The sequence below is a fragment of the Thunnus maccoyii genome, chromosome 21, assembly GCF_910596095.1.
Source record: "Thunnus maccoyii chromosome 21, fThuMac1.1, whole genome shotgun sequence".
Classification (NCBI taxonomy): Eukaryota; Metazoa; Chordata; class Actinopteri; order Scombriformes; family Scombridae; genus Thunnus; species Thunnus maccoyii.
Genome location: NC_056553.1, coordinates 18,310,503 through 18,329,793, shown reverse-complemented (window position 1 = coordinate 18,329,793; position 19,291 = coordinate 18,310,503). Strand labels below are relative to the sequence as shown.

General features: G+C 41.2%; 1 protein-coding gene across 4 annotated transcripts; it reads right to left on the bottom strand.

The window, feature by feature from the left end:
* Window positions 1–535: 535 nt before the first annotated feature.
* Window positions 536–17,732, bottom strand: pabpn1 (poly(A) binding protein, nuclear 1). 4 transcript variants are annotated; one of them, XM_042399090.1, is made up of 8 exons: window positions 17,642–17,732; window positions 17,224–17,413; window positions 14,618–14,726; window positions 13,658–13,725; window positions 10,469–10,575; window positions 9,776–9,863; window positions 8,776–8,927; window positions 538–1,181 (listed from the first exon to the last, which is right to left on the bottom strand). In XM_042399090.1, exons 2-8 carry the CDS (start codon window positions 17,356–17,358, stop codon window positions 986–988), a joined length of 855 nt encoding a protein of 284 aa, XP_042255024.1. In that variant the 5' UTR covers window positions 17,359–17,413; window positions 17,642–17,732; the 3' UTR covers window positions 538–985. The 4 variants fall into 4 exon arrangements, with proteins under 4 accessions (XP_042255026.1, XP_042255024.1, XP_042255023.1 ...); XM_042399089.1 differs by having other exon boundaries at window positions 17,562–17,722; XM_042399092.1 differs by lacking the exons at window positions 17,224–17,413; window positions 17,642–17,732 and adding an exon at window positions 16,865–17,008 and having other exon boundaries at window positions 536–1,181.
* Window positions 17,733–19,291: the final 1,559 nt, after the last annotated feature.

Sequence of the window (19,291 nt, the reverse complement as noted above, 5' to 3'; positions counted from 1 at the left end):
GGTGTGGCATACACGCCAGCCAACTGACCACAATGCAAATGTTTTGGTACAGTATGATGCAAATGTTAAAACCGCTTGTTCATGCATTCCTATTGAGGAATTCACAAGCCCACAATCACTACCTCCTGAATAAAAACTCCAATACTTCATCTCATATTAAAGCATAAGTATACGCTAACGTCATAATTGTGTGCAGTATGGTCAGACTGTACAGTCAAGTAGGGTCAAACCTTTTACGACTAAGCAGTAGTCTTGTGTTGAAATACTAAAATATTCAAAGGTTTGGTCTGCGTGGTGTTCCACATCAATACAATTTGCTCCAGAAGATTAATTCTATTATGATAGATATCTATATATATACACACACACAAATACTATTGAACTGTCATTTAACACCACATGCAGGACAAACTCACACAAACACAGTCTCATTTTTACACAATGTCTTTATTTTTTTTTTCTCCTAATTACAGACTCATGGGTTAAAAATAAAAATAAAAAAAGCAAAACATTTGTTGTTCAAACCCACTCCCCCTTTTTTCAAAAAGAAAAAAAAAAAGTCTCCACACAAACCCCACCCCTGTCTTTCCCCGCCCTAAAGTAACAGCTCCGGCCCACTCCATTCATTAAATTAATAATCAATGCCGTTAGCTCATCAGCCTTCCTCAGACAAGCCGTGACTGCACTGCGCGTAGTCAGAGAAAGGGGGCGCCTTAAGGTCCGCACTGTACACCCCAAAAAACACCCTTGTCTCTGGTCCTGCCTTCCTCACTCTCACGCAAACTTGCCTGCCTGCCACTCAGCTATGTTGGCTTCAGCTCTCTGTATATAAATCATGTGTTGGGTTGACGGCCTGTTAAGTGCCATCTGTACTGCAGTGTGCTGTGGTGTATGTTGAACAGGTGTGTGTGTGTGTGTATGTGTGTGTCATCAATGTGTGTGTTTGTGTGCGCGAGTTGAAGTGTGAAAAGGACTAAAAGCATCATCAGCGTTTGCTGTTGTAGTAAATGCCCCCCGCGGCGGGCCTGTGGTCGCCCTGCCCCCCTCCCCCGCCCCCCCACACGGACAGGATGGGGTGAGTGTGCATAGCGGGAGCAGAGAGAGAGAGAGACGCTGCAGAGACAGTGGGGGGGGCCTGCGCCACCTGGGGAGGGGTCGTCAGCCTCCACTGGTCCTGAAACCTGAAACGACAAGAAGTGGTCTAATATACAGAGAGAGGAGGGGGGGGAGGAGGAGGAGAGACGGGAGACAAGGAGCACAGAGGGAGGGAGGGGAGGGGAGGGGGAAAAAGGGGGGTGGGGGGATGGAGGGGGTTGCACGAAATAAAAACATTGATGCCTGTCAAAAGAATAAAACAAGCTGCGGCCATGCCTGAGTTGGGGGTGACAGGTATGGACGAGCGGTGGGGAGTTGGCTGCACAGCAAAGAACCCCACCCTCCAGAAAAAAGGGGGGGAGAAAAAAAAAAAAAAAAAATTATGGATGTACAATCCCACGGAACACCGAAGGTCCGTCACTGTCCAGAGATCAGTGTGGACAGCAAATAACACAATCCATGGTGTGATGAGCCAAAGAGGAGGAGGAGGAGGGGGGGGGGGGGGGGGGGGGGGGGGGGGGCAAATGAGTTATAAAATGCAGGGAGATGGGGGTGGAGGGTAAGGATGAGAGAGGCAGAGAACGGCGGACACAAAAGGGGTGGAGGGTGGGTGGGTGGGGAGGTAATGATATACTCCAAGCCACAAACTTAAAACACAACAACAATACTCTGGCTAGCAGAAGTTTCACACATGTACAGTACATTAAAAACAAAAAACAGAACACAGTATCTTTTCTTGTAGCTGTCCCCCCCCCTGTTCTCTTTTTTTTTTTTTTTTTTTTTTTCCTTCTTGTATTGGTGGTGGGTGAGTGGGTGGGCTGTGTTGGTGATGGTGTGAAAGCAGGAGGTCACAGCCAGACCAAAGGAGACACATCTGCAGCCTGAGATACCATCATCCCCTCCCCCCCACCCTCAAAACCAACAAAAAACAAATAAAGAAAAACTGCCACCACGTTCTCCCCCCAATGGCCAACTTATACCTTACCAGGGGTGACCGCATCAACCTCCGCACACGCACGCTCACACACAATCGCACACTGCGGCCAGTCAGTCTCTCTGTCCAGAAGAAGTTTTTTTTTTTCTTTCCTTTTTTGTCTTTTTTTTCTCTCTTCTGGGGGGTTCTCTTCTTTTATTGTTGGGGAAGGGGAGTTGTTTTTTTTTGTTTTTTTTTTTTCATTGTGTGTGTTTTTAAATGGGAACAGAGAGGGGAGAGGGTTGATAGTAAGGGAGTGTTGGGAAGGGGTTGGGGGTGTTTAGTAAGGGGAATACCACGATGTTGTTCGCCCTCGGCCCCTGGAAAAGAGAGAGAAAAAGAGGGTGAGTTTTTTTCTGGTTGGCTTAAGAAGACGGACACCAATTTCCTGGTGTGATATTATATTATAGATATGTGGTATGTGTGCGATTGTGGGCAGAGAAAGGGTCTGCTGAAATTTCAGTCCTAGAGGTAAACTGAAGGGGGGAAAGAATATATTTATATATATCAAAATGAATGACAGGGTTCACAAATCACTTAATAGACATACCATCTTAACGGTATTGTGCCTTTGATCTTACAAGGTGTTGCGTTACAACAAATCAATCTGGAAGAATGAACTACAGTGCTGAAAAAAGCTGAAAGCAGCTTTGCCAAGAGAGGAAAAGTGTTTAATTTCCAGATATAAAGATAATGATTAGTGGGTGTGGGTGTGAGGGGACAGCAAAGGCACTCTCTCTCCCTCTTTCTCTCTCTCTCTCTGTCTCTCTCTGCGAGAGCCGCCTCTGGGGTCACTGTGGGGGAAAGACCTTGAGGACAAACAGCACCACACATATACCCCCAGCAAGACAGTGCACACACACACACACACACACACACACACACACACAAACACACACACACACACACACACACACACACGCACACGCACACGCACACGCACACGCACACGCGCACAGACAATTTGGGGGACAGGACTCACAACTGCATTGTTATTTTTCTTTGGTGAACACACTCAAAACACTATCTGACACATACACAAAAGCCAGGCGGTAGCAACCTCTCCATACATCACCCCCCTCTCTCTCGCTCTCTCTCTCTTTCACACACATACAAACAGAGCATTTAGTGGCAACAAACACAAAAAGGTCACACACTGGGACTGAAACCAGTGGATGTTAGACTAGATGCTGAGGTCAGGCTGCAGTAATGAACCCTCGTTTCTGGGAGTGAACGCTGTAAAGGTGAATCTGAGTTGGGGTATGTATATGTGTGTGTGTGTGTGTGGGTTCATGTACATGCAAGGACATACACTCTACATATGCACAGAAAAAAAAAAAAAAAAACCAACAAAAGATTACTTCATGAGTACAGTATGTGGGTCTTCTGGCTCATATCAAAATCTTGGCTTTTCACTATGCCAACTTGGGAAGATGACAAGCATGATGTTAATGGATGCAATACCAGCGAAAAATACCTTTAGAGTGAATGTTAAAATTGTTCTTTGCTCCCTGACTGTTTCCTGCACTAGATAAACGCCACTATTTGGCTGCATTGTCCTGTAATACTATTAAGTTCTGGCAAATTAAGCTTCACATCAGCCTCTAAAGAAAATACCTGCTGGCTCCTTGTAAATACAAAGCCAATCAATAATGAAAACGCTTTAATGTTAACAGAGGACTATGAAATCTTCCCAAGCTCATAATAGATCAATGCAAAGATTTTGAACAGGCCATATGTTTTTGTTCACCATGGATGTGTTCCCACAACAAGACAAGGCACCAGTGAAAAGTGTTATTTTGTTCAGATCTGAGCCTGATTCTGTTCAACTGCAGCAATCTTAAAGGAGACTAGAGATGAATTCCTGATGTCAGCCTTTCTGCTCTCCTCTGCAAGAAGTGATCAAGGCCAGATCAAGTGAAACAACACTCCGCTTCTCTGCATGCTATTCTCTGTGGGTGATTACTGCATATTAACCAATGCTGCTAGATAGTGAGAAGATACATTATGTAGCCATCAATAATACCCACAAGGGTGTTTCATAATAACAGATTACTATTAGTACAGTCATTACAGTTAAATTACTGATGACGAAAACAATTCAGCCTCTCGTGACCTTGGAACTGCCAGCTTTAATCTGAATGACAAAACTGTGGGAACAACATATTAAAAATCTTCAGCTATTACATTGTGTGTATGTGTGTGTGTTTTAGCAGAGTCTTCTGAGGTTAATGGACTTTTTCCGCTTTGCTGCTGGATTTTCATTAGCTTAAAATAACTGCAAAACAGTCAGACAGAACTTTAAAGTTCAAAGATGACAATATGTCTGACATATGCTTACAAAACAACAAGCTAAATTAAAGCTTTTAATGCCAAATGCAAATAAGTCTTTCGGCTTGTAAACTGCCCATGATCAGTACTTTCAGCTTCTGGAGACTTGATTTAATATGAAAATCCCCTCAGCTTCTCCTCGCGTCTTTGTGTGCCTTGTCCTGCAGCTTGGGCCAAATCCCAGCGAGTAAACTGGCAGGGTTAGGGTTTCTTGGTATGTGTGGGAGTGGTTGGGATAAGCACACAGAGTGATTAGAGAGATTCTGACCTTGAGGTTCAGACACTCTAACACAAAGGAATGAACAGAGATTAGGGGCGTAACGGTTCGTGTATTCGTCCTGAACCTTTCAGTCCAAGATGTTCGGTTCAGTATGTGACTTTCCTCGCTGACCCAAACAATTACTGTCAAAATAGTTACTCCGACATGTGGAACAATAACACAAGAGTTGCACCCAAACGTTCTGGCAGTGAACCAATCATCTGTAGCATGCTCATGGATGTATGCTCGCCAGCTTAGCCAAGTTACCCTGGTTACCCCTGCTCATGTAGTGTTGTTGCTGTTATTAAAATATGCATCGTTATCTCCATATTTAAAACGATATCGGTTCTCATCGTGCCCCTCCCCTCTCTGTAACAGTCGCTTTTCACTCCGCCTTTGAATGAAGCCATTCAGAACAACTATAAACACATTTGATTTCTGATGTGGTCGGACAGCATGTCGTAAGAACCAGTTCTCAGCGACCATAAATCAGCATAAAACAGCTGTCAGCAGGTGTTTTGACTCCTTGTAAGAAATAGAAAGGTTGTTTTCCTTTTCCACCGCAGCACAACTAAATAGACTTTTTCTTTTATGTCTGACCTGCCGATTCCAATTTGCTTTCTTTCTAAGAGTTATAATTGACAGCATACAAACATTTTTGTAACTTTTCTTTGATGGAATTGTATGTTTGTAAAACACTGTTCATATAAAACATAAACACAGTATTTGGTTTTCTAACTACATGATGAACTTTAAAGTTCATTGAAGTCAACTCAAAGTAAAAATACTTTAAAATATTTGTCAGTGGTGCAGATAAACCCTGGTGGGTACCACAAAGTACTTTCACATCCTATTCTCCACCTATAATATTTTCTAATTCCCTGAATATTATCTTTTTACAGTAATCAAAAAAGCACTTTATATCAACTCTGATGTCATTTTAATGGTGATTTGCAGCACTCAACGGGTTTATAGTTCTTTTTGGTCATTATATCTAGATTAATAATATTTATCACTTGTATTAATTCAAATTTACTATTTTATATTTTTTCCCTACAGATTGAAACACACAGCAGGATTCATGTCAGTGTATCAGATAATGAGAAAGAGGTTAAACTAAATCAAATATAAACAAAAACAACAGCAGTATTAACAGCAGAGCCACACCTGCTTTCACGTTAACTGTGTGTCAACAGCTAAACACGTCCCGGCATGTAAACTCTCTGTTACATAATGGCTACTTTGGCCTGGACTGACTCACCATCTATCCCATCCTGAGCAGACCCAGGATGGTCCGGGTGTAGCCCGGGTTCAGGCCGTCGTCTGTGTCGTGCCTGTTGGTGGTTGTGATGATGGTGCGACATGTTGCCAGTAAATAAAACCATTAAATTAATATTTAGACAAGTTAAAAAATGGCAGCAGACATGCAAGTTTCTGCATTTAGTATTATTGCGCGTTTGTATGTGTGTGGCTGTACCGTCTGTGCTGCCGTGTAAATTTGACTGATGGGAGCAGAGACTGATCAGGGACAGTCACCAGTCATGGCCAATCAGTCATTTTTGATTAGTGGCCGATCGATCAATGCTTCTCTAGTTTATATTGTTTTCTTCCTTTATTTTCCTGCCATACCAAAAATGTACTGAACCGTGACCCTAAAACCGCAGTACATACTGAACCGTGAATTTTGTGTACCGTTACACCCCTAACAGAAATGTAACCCTCTCTAGAAATTATTCAGAGGCAGCCTCACTAAACTGGTAATTCACTGCACAACTACACGAGTCAGGAGCAAGGTCAAAAATGAAACAAGAAAAGCACACAAGATAAAATGGACTTAATGAAGGGTTCTCAGAAGAAACTGTTAAATCACTGAAATAAAGGCTTTTATGCTTTTTCCAAAATTACTGCTGCAGTGTCTTTTTTCTGGAAAAAGTTCTTCGTTTATTAAAACATTAAGTATTAAGCAATGGTCCAGGGCCTAAGGGTTCCACATGCTTTCCACAAGCGATCAAATCAGAATCTCTCTGTTTCAAAACTCAGTGCATGTGTGAGGAAGTTGGCATGCTGATCAATGTGTTTGGCACCACACCTCCCTTCTCAGTCTCAACAGAAAAAACAAGATGGCTTCACAGATAGAGCTCCACCCTGGGGCTTACATGGAGTGAGACTCTTTGCAGCCTTGCTCCCTACAAAGGCTCGCCATAATGTATTCGAGGGGCCAGTAGGTTGTGTTTCAATTACCTCCACAACAACCTCTCATATTTTTCACATCATCTCATTTATATTAACTAATGGAATTATTTTTTGCATTATCTCATTTACATAAAGCCAACCCAAGGAAATTAACAAAAAAAGTTTTGATAAATCCTGTAAACAGTTAGTCTGCCGTGACTTAGCCTTGCAGTGGAAACAGGACTGGAGACTCACGGAGCCCCACAGCAGAGCTCTCAAGTGAATCCCACAGAATTTCATACTTATGTGACCAAAATCATTGAGAGATCTTATCTCACTTCACAAACATTGTATGTGGAGAGCCACTAGAATCCCAGTGCACATCACTCTGATCAGCACCAGGCTTCTCCTGTTGTTCAATGTGGATCACAGTAATGGCAAACCAAACTGAGGGTTTACATGCCTATCAGAACACCAGAGGAAGCACTACGATTTCCAGTTGCAACATGTTTTGATGATATGGAGCATTAAACACAAGACTGCAGTAGAATGAAAGCACGGTCACTGTAAATGACGTACTTCATTTAGTTATCATACTGCTCGTCAACACAACCTAAACCTCTCAGTTATGCAAATGATTTGCACTCTCAACTGCCATGAAAATAACCTTCCAATCTTTCTCAAACCATTACATGCAGCTGCTAGAGCCTTGCACTAGTACCTGCTATCATTAAATTGCAGGAGATTGCATTGGCACTGACCCAAAAACAGATCCAACTTAACAGAGTATGTACAGCCTGGGAAGGACAAATTGATGTGCACAGAGTCTGTTTGCCTCCATTGAAATGGTTGTGTGATGTGGCATGCAATGAGCTGCACCATCCCAAAGCTGATGTGATGTGATCTCTAAAACTGACTACATGGCATGTTTGTGTGTGTGTGTGTCTGTGTTTCTATTACATTTGTGTTAATACAGTATCTGTGTCTCTGAGTGAAATAATCCCTTCCATGATGACCAGATTACAAGTAATACTGAAGTGGATATCATGATAAAATATGATTTACGTTTTTACAAGTCTTTGACTATATTTGAGGACAGCAATTAGCTGATATCTTAGAACACTGAACCCAAATTCTTGATTTCAAAAGGAATGGGTAAAACTTTTTGGATATTTAACCTCCTCTCCATTAATTAGAAACTGCTACTCTGACCTTTCTGTACTTACCTTCTCTATACTATCCAATCATAAAAGCAAAATATCTTTTCAGCTTCACTCTTAACTTACCTTCCTGCTCATTCTTTTCAGTTCTTTCAATGTGACCACATTCAGAAACCATTTTCCTACTCCATACTATTCTGCCCAATTAAGTCTGGAGTTTAAAAAATGCATGCAGCTGGGAATAGTGTGGTGGGCAGTAGCTCCAGCTGCATGAAGTGCACAAACATTTGCACTAGTCTATTTTCCATTCGTTATCTATTTGAGGCCAGCCCAGGGTCCATGTTTTTCCTCATATTCTCAGATTAGTTTTCCGTGTAGACGATCACTGATTCCTCCTCTATTTATTCTTGTCGTGGTAAAATACAGGGAGAGGGCAATGTTAACCCTATCATTGTAGGCCACAAGACGCAATGTTCTAATATGCCGTGGAATAGTTTATCATTTTTATAACCTGACAGGCAGTTGTGGCAAAAACTGTCCAATACTTGTTTTTCTTCCTAGCTGCATCCCTCATTTGCACAACAAAAGAGCAATAAAAATCATCATAATTGTGGGTTTATGTAAATCTTTTAACACCAGCTGCTACTTCTGGCTGGTCATGATGGGCTTTGTTGTTTGTCCTGTCCTCCCTTCCCCTTCAGTGGAAACAGTGAGTGAGATGCTGTGCATGCGGGTGCAGTGCTCTCCCACGCTGTCAGAAGTGAGGCGTCTTGGCGTCAGCTCACCTGAAGGCCCGTCCTCTGCCTCTGGGTGGTGTGTAGCCACTGTAGTAGCGTGCACGTGACGAGAAGCTTCCTCCCCGTGATCGGAATCGAGCCCGTGGAAAGCCGCGGTCTGTGGTGCTGATGCCTGGTCTGTTTGTTCTCTTAGCGCCCACCTGAGGTGTGAGATTTGAGCAAGAGACCGTTACACAAACTAACAAGATTCAGAGTGTTGTGGCTCTTTTCTCGACAGCTTTTGTGTTCACGGACCAGAACGGAAAACTTATAGCCATGAAACGGTTCCACAGTTAATTTCTTTAGAAATGTGTTCATTTCACACAATTTCTTTTCAATTTGGATAATGTAAGAAATCTGTTTAGCATTCTGTGGGTGATATTATACTTGTGTTTCCAATCACGTTCCTCAGTGATCCAAGAATATGAAATGTTTCCTCTCACACCAAACTACACAAGCCAGTTTCAACCATTAGCAAAATCAATCATTAAAATGAGCTACTGTAATGCCTAGCAAGAAGCATGAAGGCAAGATTTTGCAACCCTACTGCATAAGTACAAAGGGAGTCTTTTTAACAGGCTAACTTGCATGTACCCACTCAGCCAATCAGAACAAACCTGTCAAACCCACCCCGAACTGGCACAGTGATCAAAGTAGTTCCTGCCACCGTCACTCCAAGCAACAGCAGCAGCTACATGAAGCCAACAGTGTTTCTTCTGCAACCGTTTAGTTATGGTGGTCACTGGGATTATTTTGTGTGTTTCAGTTCATTTTATAAATGCAGCAAGTGTTCCAAGTTGGACAATTGACAATGATGAAGCTCCATCACAAGGACTAACCTTGTTTTTGCTTCTTAATAAGAGAAAATGAACCACAATAATTTCCCATTCTCTTACAATAGTACCTCTTTTCTTGCCATAGTGACCTGTGACTCCTGAAACTGCAGTGTGAGCGTCACTAAATTACACTGAGGGAAAAAACAAATATCAGAAAATTGAACTTGACTTACCTTTATCTGCCTTCCTCTGAAAAGGGACTCGTCCAAAGCCATGGCTGTCCTAACAGACTCTTTGTCTGCAAACTCAATATAGGCAAACCTGGAGGGAAGAAAAAAAAAAAAACATCAAAGGAATCAATGGCCATTCAACTACAAAAGTACAGCAAAAAGCAACATGAGAGCATGATAGCACCATTATCTTGATTCATCACAGGCATATCATTGATGTATTCTGATAGCAAATCCTGTTCATTGCCACCATTGGTAACAAATGACTAGTTCATAAAAGGAAACCTATTCCCCTCCAGGTGAATAACCCAGTTTGTATAAAGTTGAAGCCCCTCTGGTGGGAGTTGATGTAACAGCAGCATTCAGGAAAAGTGGTTGCCAAGAGGTGCAACCAGAACTCAAAATGTTTGACAATGATAAAAATCTAGTCCCGGGCAACCATTTCTGTCTGCCCTGGATTTTCTAACAAAAGAAAACCACATTCTTTGAGAGTTCAACTGCTGAGCTCTAGCAAGCCTTTGGGAAGACTCCGTCGTTTGTACTAACGCTCAATTAAATCTTTCCACCTACGGTTTCCCTTATCTCTTTGTCAACTGGGTTACCTTGTATATTTGCCTCACAAGATAATAAGCTGTAATCAACTCCTCCACCCATTCAACAACTGTATAGTGAAAAGGTATTATGTTGATTTATTACCCCTTGGGATGCCCTGTGTATTTGTCACATAGGATGGTGACTCTGTTTACTGAACCGCAGCCATGAAAGTGAGCCTCAAGCTCTTCTGCCGTGGCACCGTAGTCCACCTGAAGACAGAAAGGATAAAAGGTTAGACATCAAGAGAGTTGCATCGCCATTACTTGAGCATGTACATTTACAATTAATTAAGATTTAAGATTTATTTTTGCTCCGTACAATAAGATTCAGTGTTTAGGTTTTAACATCTAAGATTTTGTGTATGGCTGTGAAACAAATCCACACCAACATCTTTGTTCTCTGTCCCAAATATTGAGGCAGAAACTGTAATATATATATATATATTATATTATATATATATACACAGACTTTTTACTACACAGAATCATGGTGGATGCATAAAATCTTCCAACAAAAGCCCAAATATTTACTGTGAAGCACCTAAATTACTACTGGAGCAGCCAAAATTTGTAAAAGTAAAATGGGAATTTGAGTGATGTGCAATTAGTGTGCATGATTTTAGGTTAAATACACTTATACCTGTAAGGTCAACCTGCTAGTTAATAAATTAAAAATTCTCAAAAAATACCCCAAGAAGGAATGTTTCTGATGTGAGGGGGTTCAGTTAGGTTAGTCTTTAGAAAAAGGAATGAATACAGAGGCTTTAAATCTGCCTGGAGCAGGCATCCCTAAATAGCTGTGTAAGAAAGACACCAGCGGGGGTAGCCACCTAAACAACTCTGAGGGGGCAACAGGTTTCCTTAGCTGAGAGACACTGTGCATACTATCACTGTTGCCTTTGCAAAAACAAAGCCACTGTTGGAGAATCTGAAACAAAGTGGAGGACGGCTGCCATGGTATTGATTTTTTTTCCATTATCACACAAATTAGCGAAGCCATTCAAACCGTTGTGGTAACCACCATGAAAAAAAAAAACCTCAGACGTTATAAAAGAATTGGTTTCTAGATACTGTACTGGCCTGAATATAAGGCGACCCTGATTATAAGACGACGGAAAAATACTTGATGTAACTTACACCATAATCTAGTTAGGTACTCACACACTCTCCTACCAGGCTCATAAGACTGCCTGTTTGTCTTTTTGAGCTCTTTATCATCTGTCACAGTGGTATTTGGCAGCTTGACATATTCATTTCTGCAGTAGAGACGTCGGAAGACACTTTGGACTCGTTTTCACTCATCATGAATTTATTTCCTCCGTGGCAGAAAAATAGTTTCACGAAACTCCTGCAGGTTGAACTGGACTAACTGGAAATTAGAACCACTTTTAGGGCTGACTGGTTAACACACTCACTATACTCACTATAAACAGACTTTAAGACACTCGCTAGCCTAGCAATGCAAACATTTGTGTAGGAGTTCAGGGTTTCCACCAGTGTACTGTAAGCCTGGTGGCTCGAGGGGCCTGATTTGACCCTCTCGCCAGGCATAAGCATCGGGGAATTTTTTTTTAGAAGTATTTTAAGATGTTTTCTAAACTGTAGCATAGCTCCTTCAAGGAATAGCTACAGCGACCGCTAGCAGTATAAGTTAACTGTATAGCTGTATGTGTGTGTGTGTGTGTGTGTACAGTTCAGCCTATTTGTTGGTGAATAAATGCTAAAACTTCTCAAGACCCAAGCCAAGGTCCCCTGTCTTGCTTATTTCTGCCGAAAATAAGCAGCGAGACCCGGGGAGACATGAGAGCAGCTGCTCGCTAACAGCTACGTGTGTTTACAGAAGAGAGCAGGAGGGAGGACAGGGGTCTCCTTCCATTTTTCTGTGCTGCAACTCTGCTACTGCTCCACGGTCACCGAGCAGACACTTTCAGTTTATAATTGTACTGTCCGTCATTTGACTAAGTATTGATAAAACGCTTAATACTTTCAAATGAGTTTTTTTATTTGATGAATGTGGGAGTTGATCCGTGAAAATTCACTGCATGAGTTTTATTTGTATTTAAAAAAAAAAAAAAAAACGATGGTGGGGTCCGTGGGTAAATAATCAGTGTATGCCCATATATCACCGGTAACACGTTTGGCTCAGTTTTTGACGGAAACCCTGGAGTTGTTCAAAAAGAATCTGATGTTGTGAACATGTAATTACACCCCGAATATAAAAACAACCCCACTTTTTCAGACGTATTTCTAGGAGGGAAAAAAAACAACAATCTTATATTGGGACCAATACGGCAAACTTTTCGAATGCATTTATTCCTGTAGTTGTCTATTCCTTATAGCCTCTATAATCTAAATGTCTGTTTTTATTCCTGTGTTGTCATTAAGAGGTCGATTTTGCAGCATGACTAATGGTCGGCATTCAGCAAGTACGTCATTCTTTATGTCAAGCCTGAGAGAATAACTAATGTCCCATCACTTGAGTCGCTCACTCAGTGGTGAAGCGGTGATCAGCTTGACTCTGCAGTGGGCGTGACCTGATTGCATTACCATGGTAATGCGGTAATCACTGCAGCTCTATCTAATGGTGTCAAATTTTAGCTTTGTAATCTTGATGCTAAATGCCATGTTTGGCATAACACATAACAGGACATGGGGCTAATTTATCAACAAGACAATGGCCACAGATACACTCACACCCACCATGCTAGTTGACAGAACTTAAGTGTAAGTTCAGTATCAAGATTTGCAACACTGATGCCAAACCTCATAGACTCAAGGATGTATTTGCTGCCAAATGTGCCTTTACAAATCACTTCAAGGTGGCTATATCATTCTCAAATTCTTTGATGTATATTTTGATAATTATCTACAATCAGAAAACTATAGATACATTTGTATCAAAAACCACTACAGTACTCTTTATACTTGGCATAGATTACCATGTGTTTGACATTTAAAAGAGGAACTGGACAAATTGTATTTTGATGCTTTGGCGACATTGTTCTTGAAACTTTCATGCCAATAAAGCCCATTGAAATTGAAAAAATAAAAAAAACAACAACTGAAAATTAAAAGTATTTTCTGTTAATTTGTGTGTGTGTGGGGGGGGGGAATCACAAACTATAAAACCTGAAAAATTCCAAGGGGGGATGAGCAATGTCTATAGACACTGTAAATCATGATTCAATGACAAAATTTGATGATTTTTCTTTAATACTATCTCAAAAGTTACAACAAAAATCAAGTGGCCAATATAGCCTCTGCATGAGACAACGAAGAGACATTTACTCACATTTCCGACATAAATAGATCTGCCATCTGCTTCCATCTTCTCCTCGATGGACATGATGACAGGACCGACTACACAAGGGGAGAGGTGGGGGGAACAAAGCTAAATGAGCAACATAATATTTTCCTATCGAAACATTCAAAACTCTTGTTTCTCAAACTACATAATACAAATATTTCTACAACTGGCAAGTCCATCAAATGAAAAGAATTGTGTATAAAGTACGGTTCTGAAGGCAACACTAAATTTCCTGTTTGAGGTAAGTGCTGAAAATAGTTATCTGGATTTTTTTTTTTTTAACAGAAACTGGTTTAGGGTTACATAAAATTACAACAAAATTATGACTGAAATTTGGTCTATTTCCTTCATAGTGATGTCTTCTGAAGTACTGCCAAAAAAACTTTCATGCACCATCATTCTCTCCGTCTTATAAGTGATTTAAATTTTGCTGAATGTGCCAATCTGAATAACATATCTCCATCTTGATGTAGGCTGAACATGTATACTACACATTTTATCAATGAATCAGTCTGAATAGGCCTTCCACTAGCAAAGTGCAGTCTCTTGCAAATCATCTATTGTTGAATTAAGTGTTCAGCCATAATACAAACATGCAGATTAAAGTTATTCTAATTTTAAACTAATTTTAAAGCAATTTCCTACTACCGGCACACCAGCACAATGGCTGAGTACTGACAAGAACATGGTGTGGATATTTTTCTGATAGTTGCATGCACTAAACTGATCCCATATTTTATAATTATTTCTATCTATCTATCTATCTATCTATCTATCTCTATAAAAAATGAACTTAAGTCACAAAGATAGAAGATTTAATTATTTTTAAAATGTATAATGACACGCTTCCTTTATTGGATTATATTGTCAGGAGAGGAACAAGAAACATGGACAGATGGGTAGAAAGGGAGGCCTCCCCCCAAAAAACCACACACACGCACGCACCTGGTGGGGGGCTGAGATTCATCTGTTTCTCCACCTCGTTCTGTAGCTCCTTCAGCTTCTCTGCCTCTTCCTCCATCTCTCTCACCCGGGCTTTGATTGCCTCCAGCTCCTGCAACACAGACACAAATGTCAGTCCATCATGTGCACAAAACCATACACTGGAAGATTAATCACAAGTCCTATAATCATACTTACACCAACGAGAGCTGACCAACCACCAAACTTGACAAATGTTTCCATAACACCCTTTCATCACATGCCGTTGACAACACTAGACTAGACACTTGAGATGCTGAACCTGAGTGATGGTGTCATCTTAACATGACCTCAATCTAAAATAGGGAAAGCAAGTACATGTAGTGTTTCTGCCTGAACCATAAAATCCAACATTGAGACTATTATAATGTAAAAAAGTGCTGTCTGGCTGGTTTTGCACATTCACTATAGTTACACTGCCTCTCATCCCACATTGTTAACCATATTTCCTACCATGCAGCATAATTTTGGCAGTGGCTGCTTTCTATAACTTGAAATTTGACCTCTAAGCAATTAAATAAAAGCGCTCCATCTGCCCATGATATGCCTGCATATATTTAGAACACTGGAATAAAATTGATGAATCAGTAAGGCACCCTCAGTTTTTGTGTTTCCTGAACAAAACCACTGTTCAGTAATGGCATTAAAACATCACAGAAACCAAATGATAGTAAAAACATTTGTAAACAAAATAATCAATACACATTTCAATCCAATATTCGTTGTTTTAGGTGTTTAACATGTAGAAATACATGACATTGATAACACAAATGTGAATAAGTGCTGATTATTCTCATAATTTTAATATTTCTGGATGTTGGCCAGAAAAGTAAAATATTTTCAAGACATTAACTTTTGGCTCAAGCACCCGATGATGCATTGCTACTGATTTATTTATTTATAGGCTACATGACACAGAGCATGTCAATAAATAATTGGTATATTAAATCAATAAGAAAATGCATTTGTTGCAGTCTTAATGCTATTCAAATTCAATTAAGAGACATCTTGGAACCACAACAGGAAATCCCAACACTGAGGACGTTTATCTAAACTCAGAAGAAAAACTGTAATCCACAAAACAAACAGTGCCAAAACAATGTAAATATTCTTATAGCCAACACAGAAATGACAGTGTCCTCATGTGAGAACAGACCCTCCTGTACAGTGGTGCACTGCAGCACAGTGGGAGTCACTCCAGCTCCATCCAGGGCTGCTGCCTATAGTGACAGATACCCACACCAGCACACAACTGACTGCAGGGCCACTAGCAGATCACATTAAATTCAAGTCTTCTTACCGGAGAGGAGTGCCCCTGCATAGTGACATATTGCACGTGCTCATAATAACACCATCATTTCTTAGCCTTCTTGTATCCATGTGCCTGATGAAATGTCAACAACCTTTATATATTAAAAAAAAAAAAAAAAAAAAAAAGGTACAACTATCATAACTGCATGTCAAGATCGTGGAAAGGAAGAGAAAGTAATCCACAACCACAGCGAGATTGTTGCAATAAACCATCCAGCACTGACACGTTGTGGCTCCTATTTTTTTTTGTCGCATATTCAGTGCAACCTCTTTCACTCCCCTCCCTTCTCTAATTCTCCTTGCTCCAGCAAAACACTTAAGGATGTAAACCCAGCCCCTCAAATACCGCAACCCCCTGCATCTGCTGTTGCTCTACTACCCCCAAAAACCCACCTGGACATACTGCATATAGACACTACCAGGGAATATATGCATCAGTGCACAGGTGTTGGAAATGGAAACCAGGCCGAGAAAAACGCTGATTGTGCATCTTCAAAAGACAGATACGGGACAGAGCAAATCCTATGTCTGCCAGTCCAAAAAAAAAAAAACGACAAAAGACAGTCAGGTGCACGTCTGCCATCTCCACCCCAGCTTTGTTCAAACCAGCTAGCTTGTTAGCCAATCACAGACCCATCATCATATGGTAATAAATCTAGCCAGCAGCCCGATACAAACGGTAGCTTACGGTACAAAGGCCGCATTTTATCTGGTGACTGGTCATTACGGTTGACATGTCCCGCTGGTCAGTCTGGCTGCAGCATTTGATGATGGTGCCTGCGATAAGCTACCCGTTAGCCTGCCGTCGCTCGGTCATCTTGCATGTGAACACACCGGCGCCTGAAATGCCGCAGCAGCCAGCATATGTTGAGGGTAACGGGAATAAAAAGGTGACATTACCGTCAGTAGGTCGCCTTCTCAAGCAGGTAGATTCGCACAGCGGCGGTTAACTGTCTCTAACATCTCCGTCTCGCATTTTTTTTTACCCCCCAACGGCTCAAACTGCTCCCTGGCGCAGAGAAACTGGCGCCGCTCTTGCGCCAAGATGGCCGCCGACACCACGCATGTCACCACCCATTTCTACTGCACTGCGTGAACCACAATGGCGGTTAATATCGTAACGCACACGGCATGTGACCCAAAGATTTTTTGTGGGGAAATTTTTCAACAAAACGGTTGCTATTGCCTTCACCGAGTACTCCGATATGACCAAAATGTATCCCCGTATTCATGTGGCTGAAACAATGCCCTTCACTTACCGGGTCTTCAATCGCGGCCTCTCCCTCTTCTAACCCCGGTTCTTCGTCGCCGACACCCGGGTCTTCCAGCTCGGGATGTCCGGGGTCTGAATCTAGTAGAGACTCCTCCGCCAGTCCGTTACCGAACTCCGCCATCGCCCTGATCCAACTGTACCGACGCGCCTCGTGGCCAAACCACCGTTACAGGCCGCTACTCACACACACACACACACACGGGGGGAGAGTGAGCGGAGCGGGGAGGCGGAGAGGAAAAAAAACGGCGGAAAACGCCGCTTAGTAAAGTTAAAATGGGGAATAAAATGCCAGCTACAGTCCCAGCCACTACTCAAACAGCATACCACGATAAACAGGGACTGCTGTTTCACTCGTTGCCTTCAGGTAATGGTCCTAATTAAGACAAAGAAGCTAGTTTATTTACTTAATTGTGTATAAAAAAGGCGAGGACTCTACGCGAGAGCGGCGGCGTCGCTTCACTTCAGAGATGGCAGCCGAGGGCGGAGTCGTGTATCACTGCGGGCGTACAACTCTCGCTCCTATTGGTCAGCAGACGATTCTAGACAGCCCTAGTTGTCGTTTACTGCGCTCCCATTGGATAATCCAACAGGACGTTCCGGTTCCCAAAATCGCATCTTTGCCTTTTAATTGGGTTACATTTCTGTCAATCAAATATCCCTGTCAGGTCCTGTGTATATAGGCAAAAGCTAATTGTTCAGCAAATTAAGTCCAAGCACATTTGAGTGTCATATAAATTGCCCCCCCTCCCCTAGTGCGACCTCAGTGACCTTTGTTTTAAAACCTCAAGATTATTGAATGATGAGATAAAGAATTTAAAGTCCACCTCTGTGCAGAATTATGTATGTGGAGAGTTTGACACCAGAAGGCTGTTTTCATATTTATCTGCTAAAAGTGGAAAGTTTCTCTGAGATCATTGAAAATCCAAATTTAAGAGACGAGCCTACAAGCATGATTTGTGAGATCACAAATAGTTTGGAAGCCAATCCTGATGCAATATTCAATTAACACAAGTGTGATGTGGAAAATTGAAGCCAGTGGTGAAAAAATATTTAGATCCTTTTACTCAAGTAAAAGTATCAATACAACAATGTAAAAATACTGTTACAAGTAAAAGTCCTGCATGAAAAATTCTACTTAAGTAAAATACATAAGTATTAGCAGCAACATCATTAGATTATTAATATTGAAGCATCAGTGTTAGAGCAGCATGTTACTGTTGTAGCTGCTGGAGGTGGAGCTATTTTCAACTACTTTATATTCAGTTAGCAAGTTTAGTCCAGTGGTTCCCAACCTAGGGGTCGGGCCCCTCCGAAGGGTCACCAGATAAATCTGAGGGGTTGTGAGATGATTAATGGGAGAAGAAAGAAGAAAAAACAAAGCTCTGATACACAAAGCTGTTTTCAATTTTCTGACTTTTTCTCTTTTCTTTGATTTTTGGTGAAATATTGGATCATCTGAAAATGTATTGAAATGAAACCATGTGAGAAGTTCAGAGAGAAAAATTACTATTTGGTGGAGCTGTTAACAACTCAGACATCTGGAATCCGACACCAACTACACACTGTTTTTTGTAAGACATCCAATCTTCATCTGAAAAAGTAACTAAAGCTGTCAAATGAATGTAGTGGAGTAAAAGTACAACATTCCACTCTAAAATGTAGTGGAGTGAAAGTATAAAGTAGCATCAAATGGAAATAGTCCAGTAAAGTAAAATTACCTCAAAATTGTATTTAACTACAGTAAATGCACTTACTTTCCACAACTGCTTGAAGCCTCAATTGCACACACACTGAGAATGGACTTTACAGTGAAGTAGGACACATCTTGTGCCAAGCAGTTAAATTTTTGAGATGAAATGTATTTGCATTATTTATAGATTCTGGAATTTTTAATGAGGGAGAAAGAACAGATGTCATTTTAAGGATATTAACAAGATCATTTAACTTTTTTGTGGAAAAACCATATCAGACACAAATTATTATTCAAAGTAGAGTATTTTATATTCATTTTAAAACATGTCTGGAGGAGTATCTTTAAACTTTAGTGACAAAAT